At 35.4% G+C, this 16,384-nt stretch overlaps 1 protein-coding gene across 4 annotated transcripts in view; it reads right to left on the minus strand.

Annotated features, from left to right (window-relative positions):
- GPCPD1 (glycerophosphocholine phosphodiesterase 1) overlaps positions 1–16,384 on the minus strand; it is a 56,843-nt gene that overhangs the window by 33,245 nt on the left and 7,214 nt on the right. For all 4 annotated transcript variants that reach the window (XM_036244418.1, XM_036244419.1, XM_036244420.1 and 1 more), the window contains exons 3-7: positions 14,463–14,559; positions 10,059–10,143; positions 3,882–3,957; positions 1,633–1,674; positions 123–246 (exon numbers count right to left, since the gene is read on the minus strand). In XM_036244418.1, the coding sequence (XP_036100311.1) occupies positions 123–246; positions 1,633–1,674; positions 3,882–3,957; positions 10,059–10,143; positions 14,463–14,559 (424 nt within the window). The remainder of the gene's footprint in view (positions 1–122; positions 247–1,632; positions 1,675–3,881; positions 3,958–10,058; positions 10,144–14,462; positions 14,560–16,384) is intronic.

Consider the following 16,384-nt stretch of genomic DNA (forward strand, 5'->3'; position numbering starts at 1 on the left):
TTATTAGAAAATGTGACATTATAGGGTACTCTTTTTTTACTTCATACACTTAAAGGCTAAACCAGAAATCTATAGCATTAGTGAAAATAAATAGTCTAAGTAACAAATACACGTGGTCATACCTAAATCTAGATTTTTTAAATTTCTTCTTGGTTATTGAGACAGGAGGCTTTTCAGAATAATGCAAACGTAATCTTATTTCAGTCTGACATGTCAGCCATCCAGAATCCAAAGTCTCAACACCATCTAGCAAGTAAATAGGAAGAACAGTAATTATTATACATATTTTTTAAACAACCCAATACATGCAGACAATTCTAGCTCACATTCAGATTTTAATACACTCAGGTTGTCACTGGTAGGTCTATCCAAAGCAAATATATAGATAGTCCTAAATTTGTCATTGATAAAGAACTTTTATAGAAAGAAGGGGGAAAAAAGTTAAATGAATGTTTATAATAGCCATAGTTCAACTTAAGTAAATAAAAAATATTCTTATTAAATCCATTATTGAAGCAATACATTCAGAAAGAATACATGTTCCAAGATGACTTCTAACACACCGTTGTTCCAAATTGGAAAATACTATTAAACTTTCAAAGCTTCACATGAGGTATTTATTCAGCTGAAACTAATTATACCTCTAGTGCTAGGGGTTGAGATATGAGAAAGTAAGAATAAAACTGTGAGTCAAGAGCTAACTTGACTTTGTGGTTTGGTTCAGTGGTTAGAGTCAGCCTGCAGACTGAAGGGTTAAGGATTAAATTCTGGTCAAGGGCAGATACCTGGGTTGCAGATTTGATCCCGGGCCCCAGATGGGGTCGTGCGGGAAGCAACCAATCGATGTGTCTCTCTCACATCGATGTTTCTCTCTCTCCCTTCCTCCCTTCCACTCTACCGGAAAATTATCCTCAGGTGAGGATTAACCAAAAAAGAAAAAAAAAAGAATTCCTATGTACTAAATAGTTTAAATTATTGTTTTATTAATCAATACCTGAAGAAGTTGTAAAAGGTGTTATAACAGTAGATTATGATGATTATTTTATACACCGTTTCAATATACTTGTAGACATACTTATTTCATATTTTATACAGTTTCATAGACTGCATAAAAAGACCTTTTGGACCTTCAAGGATAATTTTAAGAACAAAATCATGCAGAAAATGCTATTCATTTGCTCATTCTTTCATCTAGTCATTTATTCAATGGTATAGATTGAGTGTACCCTGTGTGTTAGGTACTGTGTGTTAGGCACAGATTAGGTACTGAGACTAGAAAAAGAAAAAAGAAAACCCCCACTACCTGTCCAATGGAATTTCACAGTTCAATTGAAGAGATATGGCATATGGATAACCTAGGGCAAAAGTAGGTTTGCACTTGTTCATATGGAAAACAATACAACAGTCAATAAATAATAATACAAGAATAAAATCTGTGTTTCATGTACTCACAAATATAAACCTACTTTTGCCCCACCTGTATTGGAAACTAATAAGAGCATGTTATGTTTCTTAGATTTAGCCTCTATTTTCAATATCATACTCTGTCACATTTCCCTATGCTGTTTCTAATGAATGTTATGTAACATCTCAACCATATCAGTAAAAATTTTAAAGCTCAGTTTCACTTACTGTGGATTCCAAATTGTCCGTCGTCAATAATAATTTCACTTTCTAGAATTGAAGGAAAATAGAAAACCTAGTTAAAATTCACAATGTATACAGAATAAACAATTGAGAAATTACCCACCTTAAGCATTTTTTAAAAAAAATATGAAATCTAAAATTAAAAAGCAGCCCGAAGTGAATAAGCATATTTATTGTAGCCCTCAATAAAGAATTCACTTTTAAGAAGGCTATTAAACAATCACAGTTCTTACATACTTGGTGATTATTCACGATGTTACAAGAGAAAGAGAACTCCTCAGACAGGTGCTCTACAGGCACTGGGATAAAACTTCTACACCCACAATATGTGAGCCTGACAGGTGCTGGCAACGGTATTTCATTTTTCAAACAGAAGGTCTTGGCACAATTAAAATGCTTATTCTTATGTAGTGCACATTCTGAACTTATCTAAAATGTAATTCTCCTCAAATCTCCACTATTCTCTATAGCCAGCTAAAAGCTCTAAACAGTGTTAACTTACCTGTATACTCAGAGCTGTGAGGAACTATCAAAAGAGTAAGTTCTAGCACATGCCCTTCTAACAGAAATGTCAACTAAATGCGATAAGCTGTTAAGTCCCACCTTCTGAGTAATATACTAATTCCCTGTTCTTTCTTTTCCCAGTTTACTTTAAACATAAGCTTGAAATATTTGTCAAAATCAGTGTGATCGTTCCCAATTAAGAGTCTGATAGATTTCACGCAGCTCTTAAGAACTTCTATTTTTTCAAAAGTATAAATTTTTTAAAAGATCAGAAACAAAATCATCCCACTTCTCACAATAACATATTTAACTACAAGATGCTTCAAAATGCAAATTTAAAAATATTCATTACCTAATAATTTCCAACATCAATACAGAACTGTTATGACTCTGAAGTATGCTATCAGAAAAATTCCAAATACACTATCAAAAATGTATTAAACATATAAAAAGAAAATCCAACAAAGGATGGAATGAGATATCTGTCTAAACAAGATGTGTCCACTATCGGGTAAAGCAGAGTCTCTCACTACTTTCTAAGCTGGTAACTAGAAAGCCATTTATTATCTTTATATTCTAATTTTTCTTAGAAATTGAAAGATGCATTTCTCAGCATTGAGTCAACTTACAGATGAATCCAAGTGGATAATTTAACGTATGTGAAATAAATTTCAAATTTTAATCTTCTATATAAAAGGAAATTTAAAAAAAAAACTTGTATGAAGAGAAATGCCTTTTTAGGCATAAGAAAACTGAATAATGTTGAAAAACAAAAAACTATCTGAGTATCAATTTTAACATAGCCGGAAAGGTATTTAAGTAAATTAGGAGGAAAATATGTCTGCTAAAATCAAGAAATCGGAATTTATTTATACAAGTTTATTCAAGTATTTACCAGTTTAAAAAACTACAAAGAATAAAAAGAGCCCAGATGGTGCGGCTCAGTGGACTGAGTGTAGTCCTATAGACTGAGAGATCCCGATTCAATTCATGATCAAGGCACATGCCAGGTTTCCGGCTCAATCCCCAGTAGGGGGTTGTGCAGGAGGCAGACGATGGATGTATGTCTCTCATACTGATGTTTCTATTTCTTCTCTCCCTCTCCTTTCCTCTCTAAAAAAAAAAAAAAAAAAATCAATGAAAACATATTTAAAAAAAAAGAGGAACCTGTCCTATTCTTACTATTTAAAGTTAAAAATTTAAGAATCTTTGTTTTTGACCTGGCCGGGTAGCTCAGTTGGTTGGAGCATCATCCCAATACGCCATGGTTTCGGGTTCGATCCCTGGTCAGGGCACATACAAGAATCAACCAATGAATGCATAAATAAGTGGAACAATAAATCTCTCTCTCTCCTTTCCTCTCTAAAATTAATACATAAAAAAAAAAAAAAAAAAGAATGTTCTCTTGTTCTCTAAGCAAGCAATCAAAATCATGGATGCTCAGCAAAGAAGAATGTTACTTTATAAAGTTTGTAACTACTCCAGATGAAAATAAATATTCTACAATAAATTAATCTAAGAAAATGAAAATAACTAGGCAAGCATTGTAATAAAGTTTATAAAGAAAGGCAATTAAGAACTATTTAGTTTTGAAAGTAAGATTCATGATATGCTAAGTGAAAATTGACCTTAAACTTTAGAATAAAATTTATTAAATCCCACTAAGCCATTGTGCAGCATATTAGTAACTTTATGCATATGCCTCAAACAGATGCAGTGAATGCCCATACCTAAAGGGGTTATTGATCGTGGTTGTAGATGAGTCTCCCACTTGTGAACTATGACTTGACATGGACCACCGATAGTCTGCAATTTAAAAGTTAAATGTCTGCAATAATTTCTTATATCTTATTTTCTACCCATGTCTCCATTAGATGTTTGTGGCCTAAGTTTATACTAAATATGAAACCAAGAGATTCATCTTGTTAATTATCAGTATTATATGCCCCCAATCAGGAATGTACCAGGTCACAAAACATGACGAGTGCTGGAGGAAAATGGGGATGAGATAGTAAACAAAGAAAAATGGGATGAACTGGCACATAAAACCATCTTAAACCCATTCTTAAATCTGCCTATGATACTTAACTCTTTTCAAAGAAATTTACCTTTTTAACTGATAGTCTGTCCTAAATTAAAGTTAACCACAAATATACTTTATATTTGGTATGTCAGTAGTCAATAGGGGTACTACTGGATAAAGTATCTCATCTTAACTCTCGAAGTGTTTTGAAAAAATCTAAACTCTGTGATTGTAGGAATTGTAGGAACAAGTACTTCAAGATCAATTATCACAAGTTACTCAAGAAATCTGGGGGCATAATAAAGTTCTTTACTATGGACATAGTAAGTAGATAATAGGAAGTACATCAGATTTCTCATATCATAGTAACCAGTGTTTCTAAAGGGCACAGGAAACCCTAAAAGGACACACACAGGTGAATCTGAAGAACAAGTTTGAGTCCTGGCCAGTGTGGCTCAGTTGGCTGATGTCATCCTATGCACCCAAAAGTTGCCAGTTCAATTCCTAGTCAGGGCACATGCCCAGGTTGCAGGCTCAATCCCCAATAGGGGGTGTGCAGGAGGCAGCTGATCAATACTTTACTCTTGCATCAATGTTTCTCCCTCTCCCTTCCTCTCTCTCTAAAAATCAATTTAAAAAATGTATATATATATAAAGAATAAGTTTGGCCCTGGCCGGTTTGGCTCAGCAGTTGGAGCGTCGGCCTGCGGTACAGGGAGACCCGAGTTCGGTTCCCGCTAAGGGCATGTACCTCGGTTGCAGTTTGTCCCCGGCCCTGGTTGGTCATGCGGGTGGCAGCCACTCGATGTGTCCCTTCACATTGATGTTTCTCTCTCTCTCTCTCTCCCTCTCTCTCCCTCCTTCTCTATCTGCACAAAAATGAAAAAAAAAATGTCCTCAGGTGAGGATAAAAAAAAAAAAAAAAAGAATAAGTTTGATAAAAGGGGAACTAATTTCTAGTCTTACTCTTTATGCCTTTGAGTTTCTAAATTTATACAATGTGATCATTCCTAATATTGTCCCATTATCAAGCTCTCTCACTAAAAAAGAAAATAAAGCTTTGTGTGTTGCTGATAACCTCTATGCCAATTTAAAAACAAGAGTGAAGCTATCAACAAAGATTCCTGGCATATACATAAGAGACTGAAGTATTAAATGCATACAAATTTTCCTTTAAAAAAAAAAGATTAAACTTATGTGCCTAAATGAAACCCTTACATATTTTAAAAGGAAATTTTTGACTGTAACCTTACAAGTTACTTTAATTTTTTGTTCTTTACATGTTTTCAGAAGAAATGTAGTAAAATACAGGGAAGCAAAAAGAAAAAACAAGTCACCATTATCACACCACTGAGGGTTAATCACTATCAACATTTTCACACATAATCTTCAAGCTCTTTTCTAGGCATATACTAAATATACTCTTAAGAGGCCTGAAACATATAATCTTCTCTCTATATACTATACATATTTAGATGGCATTAAATACTCTCCTATAACATGTTACAGGATTTCAATACTGATTATATTTTTTTAATTTGCCAAATGATAATAAGTAGGTAATAAATTAGGCACATTAGGTAAACACAAGAGATAATTCTGTCACTTAAATTAACCAGAGATTAAAATTTTTTCTAAACTAGCAAATTTTTGAAATTTGAAAACTAAACCAGCAGAAAATACTCATTCAAACCACATATCCTGAGATAACAGAGGAAATGCTCATTTTCTCTAGACAAATACCTTTGTTGTAAGGGTTTACTTATAAACTGGTACACCGGGTAGATGTTTTTAAAAATGTAAATGTAAACTGCTCTTCTTAAAATATGGTGACTTTAATTTTTATTACAACTAAAAGAAGGAGATACATTTACTTATACATCTCCCAGATATTTTTTACTACAAATTTCCCTGTCATATTTTGAATTTCTTTTTTAAATAACAAACTTTCTAATCTTCAAAAGAGGCAAATGTGTACATTAAAAATAGGAATGATGTTTCCTAGCAATGAGCAGCCAGAAAAACTAACCTATTCCCTTCTTCCACTCCTCCCATGTCCTCGGCATCCCCTCCCCCCTCCCAAATCCTCATCACTACAAAGATGGTATGTATGGATCTATCTATATTCTTAGAGATTACTAATCAAAGGTGACTTAAAAGGGTGACATGAATATAATATTAAACATTAGCAAGGATTAAAAAGTAGGTAGGAAAAAAAAGAGAGACTTTGATTTTGTTTTAATTCAGGTGTCAGGGGAACTTTACCATGTGTTGAGTATAGTATCCATACTTAATCATGTAAGAATAGCCCTGTGGACTAAACATTAGATAGGGAATATATTTCAGAAGTAATTTTAATTACTCTACCCTCATATGTTTTAGTTACAAATCCACTCACAGCATAAAACAATTTGGGCTTGAAGAGAATAAAATATCTAAGGAGCAGTCCAAAGGGCTGGTTCAACAGATGACTTACAACTGTGTCTACTAGTGTTCACACTACAAATCCACGTTGTTTGGTACACAAAGTGTTACCATACTGGAAAAAAATAAACCATGTTTTAAAATACAGTGAACTCCCTGCCCAGCTGGTGTGGCTCAGTGGATTGAGCGTTGTCTCATGGACTGAGAGGTCCTGGGTTCAATTTCCTGTCTGGGCACATGCCCAGGTTGTGGGCTTGATCCCCAGTAGGGGGTGTGCAGGAGGCAGCTGATCAATGTTTCTCTCTCACATAGGTGTTTCTATCTCTCCCTTCTACTCTCCCTCTCTAAAAAAAATCAATAAAAACATGTTTTAAAAAAATAATAACAACAGTGAATTTCCAAGATTGCAATGAGAGCTTTATTAAACTTTGGAAGGTAATCTTAAATTTTAGCTTACTAAAGTTCTTTGAAAAAAATTTAAGACCTGAGCATTGATATATTAAAAATCTCAGTAATGACTCCAAAATATGAAATCCTTTTATAAGGTTCTAATTCCATGAAAAACAATCTTCAAAATCTTAGAAAAAAAGAACAGCTCCATTCTGTAAAAGGCTGCCACCATTTTAAGCATTTTGGAGTCAAGAGAAAGGTGGATCTTTGGAGAAAAAAAGGAACAATATCAGTCCAAGACAGTATTCCATTAGTACTGGTAGAGTTATTGCACAATTTACCAAATGTTAAATCAGATGATTGCTGGAATGTTTTCAAAATGCATACTAACAAAAAATACAGGAAAAAAACTATGTTTCCACACATACACACGTCTTAATGACTGCTTTCTTAACAATTATTGACATTACTCAGCTATATCAAGCACTGAGAGAAATAAAATTATTATCAAATATGTAGACTGGAGTATTTGTTTTAGCAAACCACCAAGAAAAATTATCAAATACTCATGCAATAACACTGCTTTGAAATACCATGAAAAATAGAAATGGTGAACTTTTAAATTTTTACTGAATATTTTCTTCCACAATTTTGGAACATTTTTTCTTTGCTTATCATTCCTAGGTGACCAGTTTTCTTAATGGTCTTATGAAAAATAATGATATTTAAATAACTAAGGTTTGGCCTCTGACAGCACAGATAAAAATGTTTCAATTGCATGTTAACTCAAAAATTACTTTAGTAAAGATATCAAATGAATGGACTACCCGCAGGCTCACATCAATGTTTTCATTCCAGTAATATCTACTACCTTTGTTTTCTATGTTTATATAAGTTAATATTTTGATTTGTCACCTGTAAAATTATCTTAAAATTCAACATATTAACACCTTAATCCAATTCTACAAAGTATAAGAGAACATGTAACTATGAAAAATTAAGAGAAGAAGGACTGCAAGACTCAACTTCTAAATAAAAAGGAATATGCCAGAAGGAGCCAAATAAGAGAGAGAATATATATGGTAAAATTTTACATTATTTATAATAAAGTATTAGCAATGGAAGGGACCTAAGAAATTTGTAGTTCAAACCCTTCATTTAAAATGGGGAAGCCAAAGTCTAATGGTCAAGTGACAAGAGCACACGATTTTTAGCTTTACAACCGCTTGGGTAAACTACCTCCTAAAACTTTGACCCAGTAAACGTAATCTTATTACCCATTTAAGCTTTTCAATGCTTTCATAATTACTTTGCTTTCCTATTATTCTTTATAACATATATATTCCAATAATTTAAATCATTTCATGTTTTAAGAGTCCTTGCACATTAGTTCTATCATTTGACAATGCACAATTGAGACAAAGTTTCACAATTATTTTTATTGAAAATTAAGTTTAAAAAGCGCCACCAACTTAAAAAAAAAAAGTGTCACTTTAAGCTGGCACATGGGGAAAAAAACCTCCAGCCATATGCATGGGATTTTATGCAGCTATTTACTCTATTCCATGAAAAACATACTTACCATGGCAGCCCCTGCATCACACGGTACATGTGTACACGATACAGAGCACCTACTTAAAGAAACACACTCACCAACAATACTGTAAACTTTTGCAAGTATTACAAGGGGGAAAACTTGTTTCTTATTGTAAGCAGACTTCTTGCCAAATTTTTTAAAAAGGCATTTTGGATAGATTTGCTGCTTTTGGTTACATTTTCAATGAAGAGGGGGAAGACTGTAGGTTGGCTTAATTTAACCCATGTTGACAATAGTCTTACTTTAGAAAACTATACCCAAAGGACTCATATGATTTTTCTTGCCCAAATGCCCCTTTAAGTAAAATTTAGTTGATTTCACATATTATACATTTAACATACCAGGATCCACAAATAAGCTTTCACTGTCATGAATACTGTGACATGTGTCTAGACACAACTGTTCAATTTATACTGAAGAACTATGCCATGATGCATAACGCTACACTAAACAGATGATCTTAAGTCATAAAGTGAGACTACTGTCAAGATAAGCCAACACAATGATTAACCATAATGTAATTTAAGCTTCATTACTGATTATTTACAATATATTCTTGGAATAAGAAACGTAATAGGTGCAAAAGACAGCTGAAGTGGGTTTGTCAGTTTTTTCTTTTTTATAATGGTGGCTAACAGAATGAGGTTAACAATGGCTGCTTGCATTTTTCACATGTAACAAGTATTCAATAACCTCAAAGGGAAATAAATTTTCTTAAAAGTTCTAATCCATGTTTTGTTTCCTAGACTCCTGCCTAAGTCCTTGTTCACATGCAGCCCAAGTGTGCTTAAAGGTAAAACTCTGAAGGAAAAGAGTCCTTTCAGCAAATAAGATACTTTAAATTAAGAGGAAAAGAATCAACTTTTTTTTTCTAAATATGTAAACACTCCCAAAATAATAAATCATTGTGAGCAAGCAGATTTAAGATTTATTTAATAGATACTCCGTAGGCTTTCAGGAAAGATCCTGGTCTATCAACACCACTGTTGAAAAAAATCTAAGAGAAATGACTTCAGTTTTTATAAAAGTTAAACAATGCAGCCACTAAGAGACAGCTGCTGGGAAATATTTTTTTAAAATAATTACTCACTTAAAGCTGGCTATATACTCCTGTAAATGTATTTTACACCACATAAAAATTAAAAAGAAAAACCCTTGCAACTGGTTACTAATTAGTTTACAAAAGTTAACAGCAAATGCATACCTACCTATCAAGAACATTTATTTATCATTAAAACCTATTTTATGATAACAATATTGCAACATACTTACTATTAGTCTTTTAAAAATTCCATCTGCCTCTGAAGTGGTTACTTCATTGCTTTTTGGTACTAAAATGTTATTAGTCTAGAGTTCTATTTTCCTTATTTGATCAAAACAAACTCACTTTATTTTTAATGTTTCCAAACTTAAATTAGTTGCTTTTGAAAGAAGTCTGCTAAAGAAACTGGAAACTAGATGAAGAAAACATACCTTTGGTTCTAAAAAGCACCCTCTGAAGTAGCGATATTGAATTGATACTCCTCTACTGAGCACAATGGCTGTTTTCCATAGTATGCTGTGAGGCCAAAAAAAAGAAAAAAAAAATTAAAGCAAGTAGCATCAATATCAAACTAAAATGCATAAAGATTTAATAATTCATAAAATCCATCTAGTAAGTCTATGACTCATACCACTTATTTATTCTCACACAAAATTTTATTCCTAATCAGGCACTAGAAATACACTGATGAATGAGACAGAAAGACCCTATCTTCAAGAAGATTGCTTTCTTGTGTGGGTAGACAACCAACCAAACAACATACATAGTAAGGACTACTTGACCTTTATATGACAGGGAGTTTTGGAGAAGGCTTTTGGACAGAAGGCCTCAATGACAAAAAACTGTCTGTGCTGAGACCTAAATGATGGGAAGAAACCAACCTTACAAAGAGCCAGGAGAAGTACTCCAACCAGAAAAAGCAAGTAGTGCAGAGGCAGAAGCCAGAACCAGACTTCCCACTTAGCTAGAGATGTTACATTGCTGCTAAGAGGCTTTGGAGCCAAGGCCAGCAAGTTACACTCATGTTCCCAACTGTCCCTTGTTCTAACTGTCCTGCCCAGCCTCTAGCTATTCCCCTAGTCAAGCTTTCAGTATCTGTATCTTACCTGTTTCAACCTAATATCCTCCTCTGAACAGTGTTATTCTAAAACTTGAGTCACAAGAGAAAAAATTCACTACAATTCATGATTACAACTGATTTTTAGCTTCAAATCATAGACCAATGGTACCCAAAGTGTGGTCCCAGGGCAGTCAGTATCACCTGGAAGCTTGTTAGAAATGCAAATTCTCAGGCCACACCTACGCCTAGACCTATTTCATTAGAAACTCTGGGGGTGGGGCCCAATAATCTATAATTTAACAGGTGACTGTGATGACAAACACTTAAATTTGAGAGCTTTACCCAGACATTAATTCCACATGAACTGTTCAGTGAATAAATGGCAGCTCCAAATGTTCTTCGGTGACACCAGATGGCTAAGACTGCTCCCCACCTGGCTCTGCCAAGACAGGCTTTAGGACATTGTCCTCACTCTGACTAAGTTGTGGTTCCTAAGAAATATCTATAGCCAGCTGTCACCTATGGTCCTACCTTTAACAATCAGAATAATCTGGTAGTAACAAAATACACATACCCTGGCTCCACCCTGGGAGAGTCTAATTTCATAGGTCTAAGGTGGAGCTTGGTCACGGGGAGTTGGATAAAACTTTACTGTTCATTGGATATATACGACTGGCTGAGAATCACATATGTACACCTATTACTTTTCCCTGATAGGCTTCAGAATCATTTTCAACACAGGACTCCAGGCAAACTCTACCAACTATAAGGTGAAGTTTATTTCCCATCACTGCTACAAAAAAAAAAAAGGCAAATACTCAGTACTATTTCATCCATAAAACAATAAGCTAGAGTATATGAAACTAGTCCCAGATGTGCACACTAGAAAAAGAGGGAAGCTTTGAAAAACATACTGGGGCCTCTCTCTAATGCACTATTTCTCAATCTCTAGGAGTAAGGTCTAGGCATGTGTTTGTTTTTTTAAAGAACAGTTTATTGATTTTTACAGAGACGGAGGGAAAGGGAAGAGGAGGGAGGGAGGGAGGGACGGAGAGGGAGGGGGGAAGAAAGAGAGAGAGAGAAAGATGAGAGCAAAACACTGATTGGCTGCCTCCTGCATGCCCCCTACTGGGGATGGAGTCAGCAATCCAGACATGTACACCGACCGGAAATTGAACCAGCAACCTTTAGGTGCACGGGACAATGCTCATCATATTGTGAGCCACACTGGCCAGGACTAGTCATTTGTATTTTTTAAAAGCCCTCCAAAGTGATTCTATTGTGTACTCCTGGTTAAGAACCACTAAATGAAGAGAAGAGATGGAAAGAGCAAAGCAGTGAGTCGTTTTTACTCCAGTTCTTTAAGCAAATGTAGCAAAGTTAAAAATGAACCAGCACTGCTCAGTGATGTCAACAATGAACAAAACCTGATGAAATTAGAAATAAACCAGGAAAGAGGGGCAGTAAAAAGGTTTAGTGCACCTCCCTTATTTTGAATTGCCCTCATATCCTTCCCCAAAATCTACAAGGAGGGCAAGAAAAACAAAAAGTAACCCACATTTTCTTTGTTATTAGGCAACAATACCAAGACCTTCAAATTAACTTCAAGTAGAAGGAAATAATCCAACAAGAGGTCTTGTCACCACAAGCCTGTAGGTATAGAGAGGCTTAAGAAATTCTGTGAAATGTGAAAAACTGGTATAGTTTCTGTATCACCTACCTATATCATCTTGTATTATCTACTTCCTTTCTGCTTGTGAAGCACTCTTTATCTGCCATATGTGAATCAATTATATTTCAGGATACACCAGCAATGTGAAAATGGCTGGTCACATAAGTTAAGGAGTTGTTAGTCATTCTGTTTACATCACTTTGATGAGGCAGGATGAAATGGACTTAAGATAGGTGACAGGAAAGCTCAAAAGTTCAGAGCAGAGGGGTGTTTTAGGAACAAGTTCAGAAAGATACTAGGTTTCACTTCAAAGGAGTGGCTGATCCGAAAATCAAGGAAAAAAATAGCCACTTGAAAGGAATAAACTTCTCATGCCTCTGTGATTCCAGTATCATTTATCAAACAAAGGGACTTTACTTGTGGCTGAGAAAATATGCTATACTCGTGACAAACAGTGAAAAGGGTGTTTCATAAATACATAATAGTTTTCTTTTCTTTAGCTTACATTATGGTATTATTTTACTTTCCTTGTAATTTTCCTTTGCTTTACCATCAGTGCTTCTCAAACCATTTGCTGTGAAGGCCCAGTTTTTGTTTGCTCATTTGTTTTACCCAACCTGTCCTAAAATCAAAATATCTGGTCTCCGTACCCATGAGTCCATGGTGGTATGTACGGATGCCCTACCCATATCAAACTGCTAAAAACAGTTCTAAATGCTTGCTCTCAACGTCTGCATTTCTCATATCATGCACTGATTTTTTAAAAATTTCTAGCACCCTGGCGGTTTGGCTCAGCGGTTAGAGCCTCGCCCTGTGGTCCAGAGAGACCCGGGTTCGGTTCCCACTAAGGGCACGTACCTCAGTTGCAGTTTGTCCCCGGCCCTGGTTGGGTTGTGCGGGTGGCTACCACTTGATGTGTCCCTTTCACATCGATGTTTCTCTCTCTCTCCCTCCCTCCCACTCTATCTGAACAAAAAATGGAAAAATGTCCTCGGGTGAGGATAAAAAAAAATTTCTAGCACCAGTTCACAGGCCACATTTTTAGTAGCACGACTCCACAGGAAAACAGAATTTGAGCTGCATCATCACCAAACTTGGTATTTCTCCCTAGGGATACTGCATGTGTTTATCTACTATCTAGAATCTCCTCATCTTCACCACCCCCACACAAATAGATCCTGACAACCCCAAGTGGAGAAGCACCACCTTTGTTGAGATTCACTGATTCTATCCTAACCCCTTTACTGTACAGATGAGGTAACCAAGGCCTAGAGATATTAGATCAGCTCAAGATCAAAATTAACTGCAGAATTGAAACTAGCACCCAGATCCACCTTCCTCAGCCCAATATCCCAATACACCCATGTTAAGTTTAGTGCTACATTTAATGTTCATAGTGAACTCACTTCATTACATTAGATAATATATCTAAATAAGCATGTGTTCTACTCTGTCACTCCTAGTTAATACTATAGATGCCTGAAAAAAATTTTTATAGCAAAAATTTGATCTTTTATCAAGAATATGTACTGAGAAACCAAAATATACTGCCTAAACAAAGTTTTGAAAATAAATAAATAAATAAGAAATAGCCCGGGCCGGTTTGGCTCAGCAGTTACAGTGTTGGCCCACAGACCAACAAGTTGTGGGTTTGATTCCAGACAAGGGCACTTATCTTGGTTGTGGTTCATCCCCAGCCCTGGTCAGGGTTGTGCAGGAGGCAACCAGTCAATGTGTCTCTCTCACATCGATGTTTCTCTCTCCCTCTCTCCCACTCTACCTGAAAATAAATAGAAAAATATCCTCGGGTGAAGATTAAAAAAAGAAAGAAATAGCAATATAAGCCTATTACTTAGAAATGTGGTGGTAAGTACCAGAAGAACCAACTAAGAGTTAAAAGTGGTTGTTTGAGAGGTGGAAATTGAGGAACAAACTTTTTCCTCACAACACGTTGTAAACTATTTCACTCTTTATCCATGTGCATGTGATAATTCTTAGAAATATTAAAATTAAAAGAAAAAATATACTAAGCTATCTTAGAAGTCCCCTAGTTTATCATCTGAATATTAAAATTATTCTGTAACCTGACATTTCCATGCTTACCTTTCACCTGTCTCGTTCTCTGGAAGAAGAGCCACAGCATTTTGAGGATTCCAGTTTCCCAAAGCATCACAGCTACCACATATTGCAAAAACTTCTCCTAAAGAAACAGAACACCAGTTACAGCAGCATAAATAGGCAAGTTTACATTTTTAGTTGGAGAGAGCAAGAAGAGAGTAGTCAGTTCATTAGTTCCACCAGATATTTGTATGGACTCAGGTACCATACAAGCACCTGCATTAACTTGACACACCCTCTGTAGAACCAAAGCCAAAGACAAGAAGGGATGTAAAGGGATATGGAAGGATGAACTTTTCTTCATTTGTTCAACTACTTACTGAGTCAATAAAAAGCACTAAGAAGACTAAGTAATCATACCATAGTCCCTGCCTTCAAAGCACCTCCAATTTAAAATGCAATGGCTAAATGCACGCAAGTATTCTAAAGAAATAGCAATTGCCCTGGCAGGTTTGGCTCAGCGGTTAGAGCATCAGCCTGCGGTCCCGAGAGACCTGGGTTCGGTTCCCACTAAGGGCGTGTACCTTGGTTGCAGTTTGTCCCTGGCCCTGGTTGGTCGTGCGGGTGGCAGCCACTCAATGTGTCCCTTTTACGTCGATGTTTCTCTCTCTCTTCCTCTCTCTCTCTCTCTCTCTTTCTCTCCCTCTTTCTCTCTCCCACTCTACCTGAACAAAAAATGGAAAAATGTCCTCGGGTGAGGATAAAAAAATAATAAATAAATAAAATAAAAGTAGTTCTTAATTTCATCCTTCAAAAAAAGAAAAAGAAATAGCAATTGATATTTTCCAGAAACTCAAACAATGGCTATTAACATGTTAAATATCAAGAAAATTATCAGCGGACAGGAGCAATGTAACAAGAATAATAATCCTCAAAAAAAAAAAGACATTGAAAAATCTAGTACCCCTTATAAAAATGATTATTGTTTCATCAGAATAATTCTCATCAACAGACGAACCAACATATAATTATCTATATTTGCTAAATTTCATATATTTAGCAAAAGTCTACACCTTCCTGGATATAAATATGCAGAAGTCTTTGACTTATATTAATATATTCTGAATTAATATATTTAAAATTCATAAAGAAAAAGATAATGAACTGACCCCAAATAATAAAGTTCAAGACAAATTCCTCCACATTCTGCACTTAGCTTGGTTTCCAGCTTTAGGCACTACTCTGGTAAAACTAGAATTATAGTTTATTTAGCCTGCACGGGCATTTTGTAAGCATGGACTATAAAACTTAATAAAATTCTAGGTATAAGAGTAATTCAGTTTTCAGAGTTCTAAATACATTTGCGTAAAGCACAGGGTGATTGTGTATGAAGAACTCATGTCAAAGTATTTCAAATACTTAAATCCTTTCAAGTAAACAGATTTTTTACGATGAACTTAGGTTACCACAACTTCTCTGACTTTTTTTTTTTAAGGATAAACACTGCCCTGGCCGGTGTGGCTCAGTAGTTGGAGCTTCGGCCTACGGACCAGAGAGTCCCAGGTTCGGTTCCCGCTGGGGGCACATACCAAAAAAAATAAAATAAGGATAAACACTATTGCTAAATATAAGGCACAAATATTCATTCCCAAGATTGTAAATGTTGATATGCATATTATAGCATATGCTGTGGCTCCTAGCTCGAAGTACAGATTACCATAAAATCACTAACTCAAGCCCATTACACTTTCTTTAGAAAGGAAAGTCTCATTCAACCTTTCCATGGAGTCATAACCCCACACAAAACAGCAGCTACTCTTTGCCCCAAAATGGAAAGAGTACATCTTAGGCAATCAGTTGGTGGTTCACTGTTTCCTCCTAAATGCTCCTGCATTTTACCAGTTCTCTCCTGCAATGGTACTTTGTCTTTCTACTAATTGCCTTTGAAGATGGCTTCTATGAGGGAA

Source organism: Molossus molossus, unplaced genomic scaffold, assembly GCF_014108415.1.
Source record: "Molossus molossus isolate mMolMol1 unplaced genomic scaffold, mMolMol1.p scaffold_m16_p_6, whole genome shotgun sequence".
Classification (NCBI taxonomy): Eukaryota; Metazoa; Chordata; class Mammalia; order Chiroptera; family Molossidae; genus Molossus; species Molossus molossus.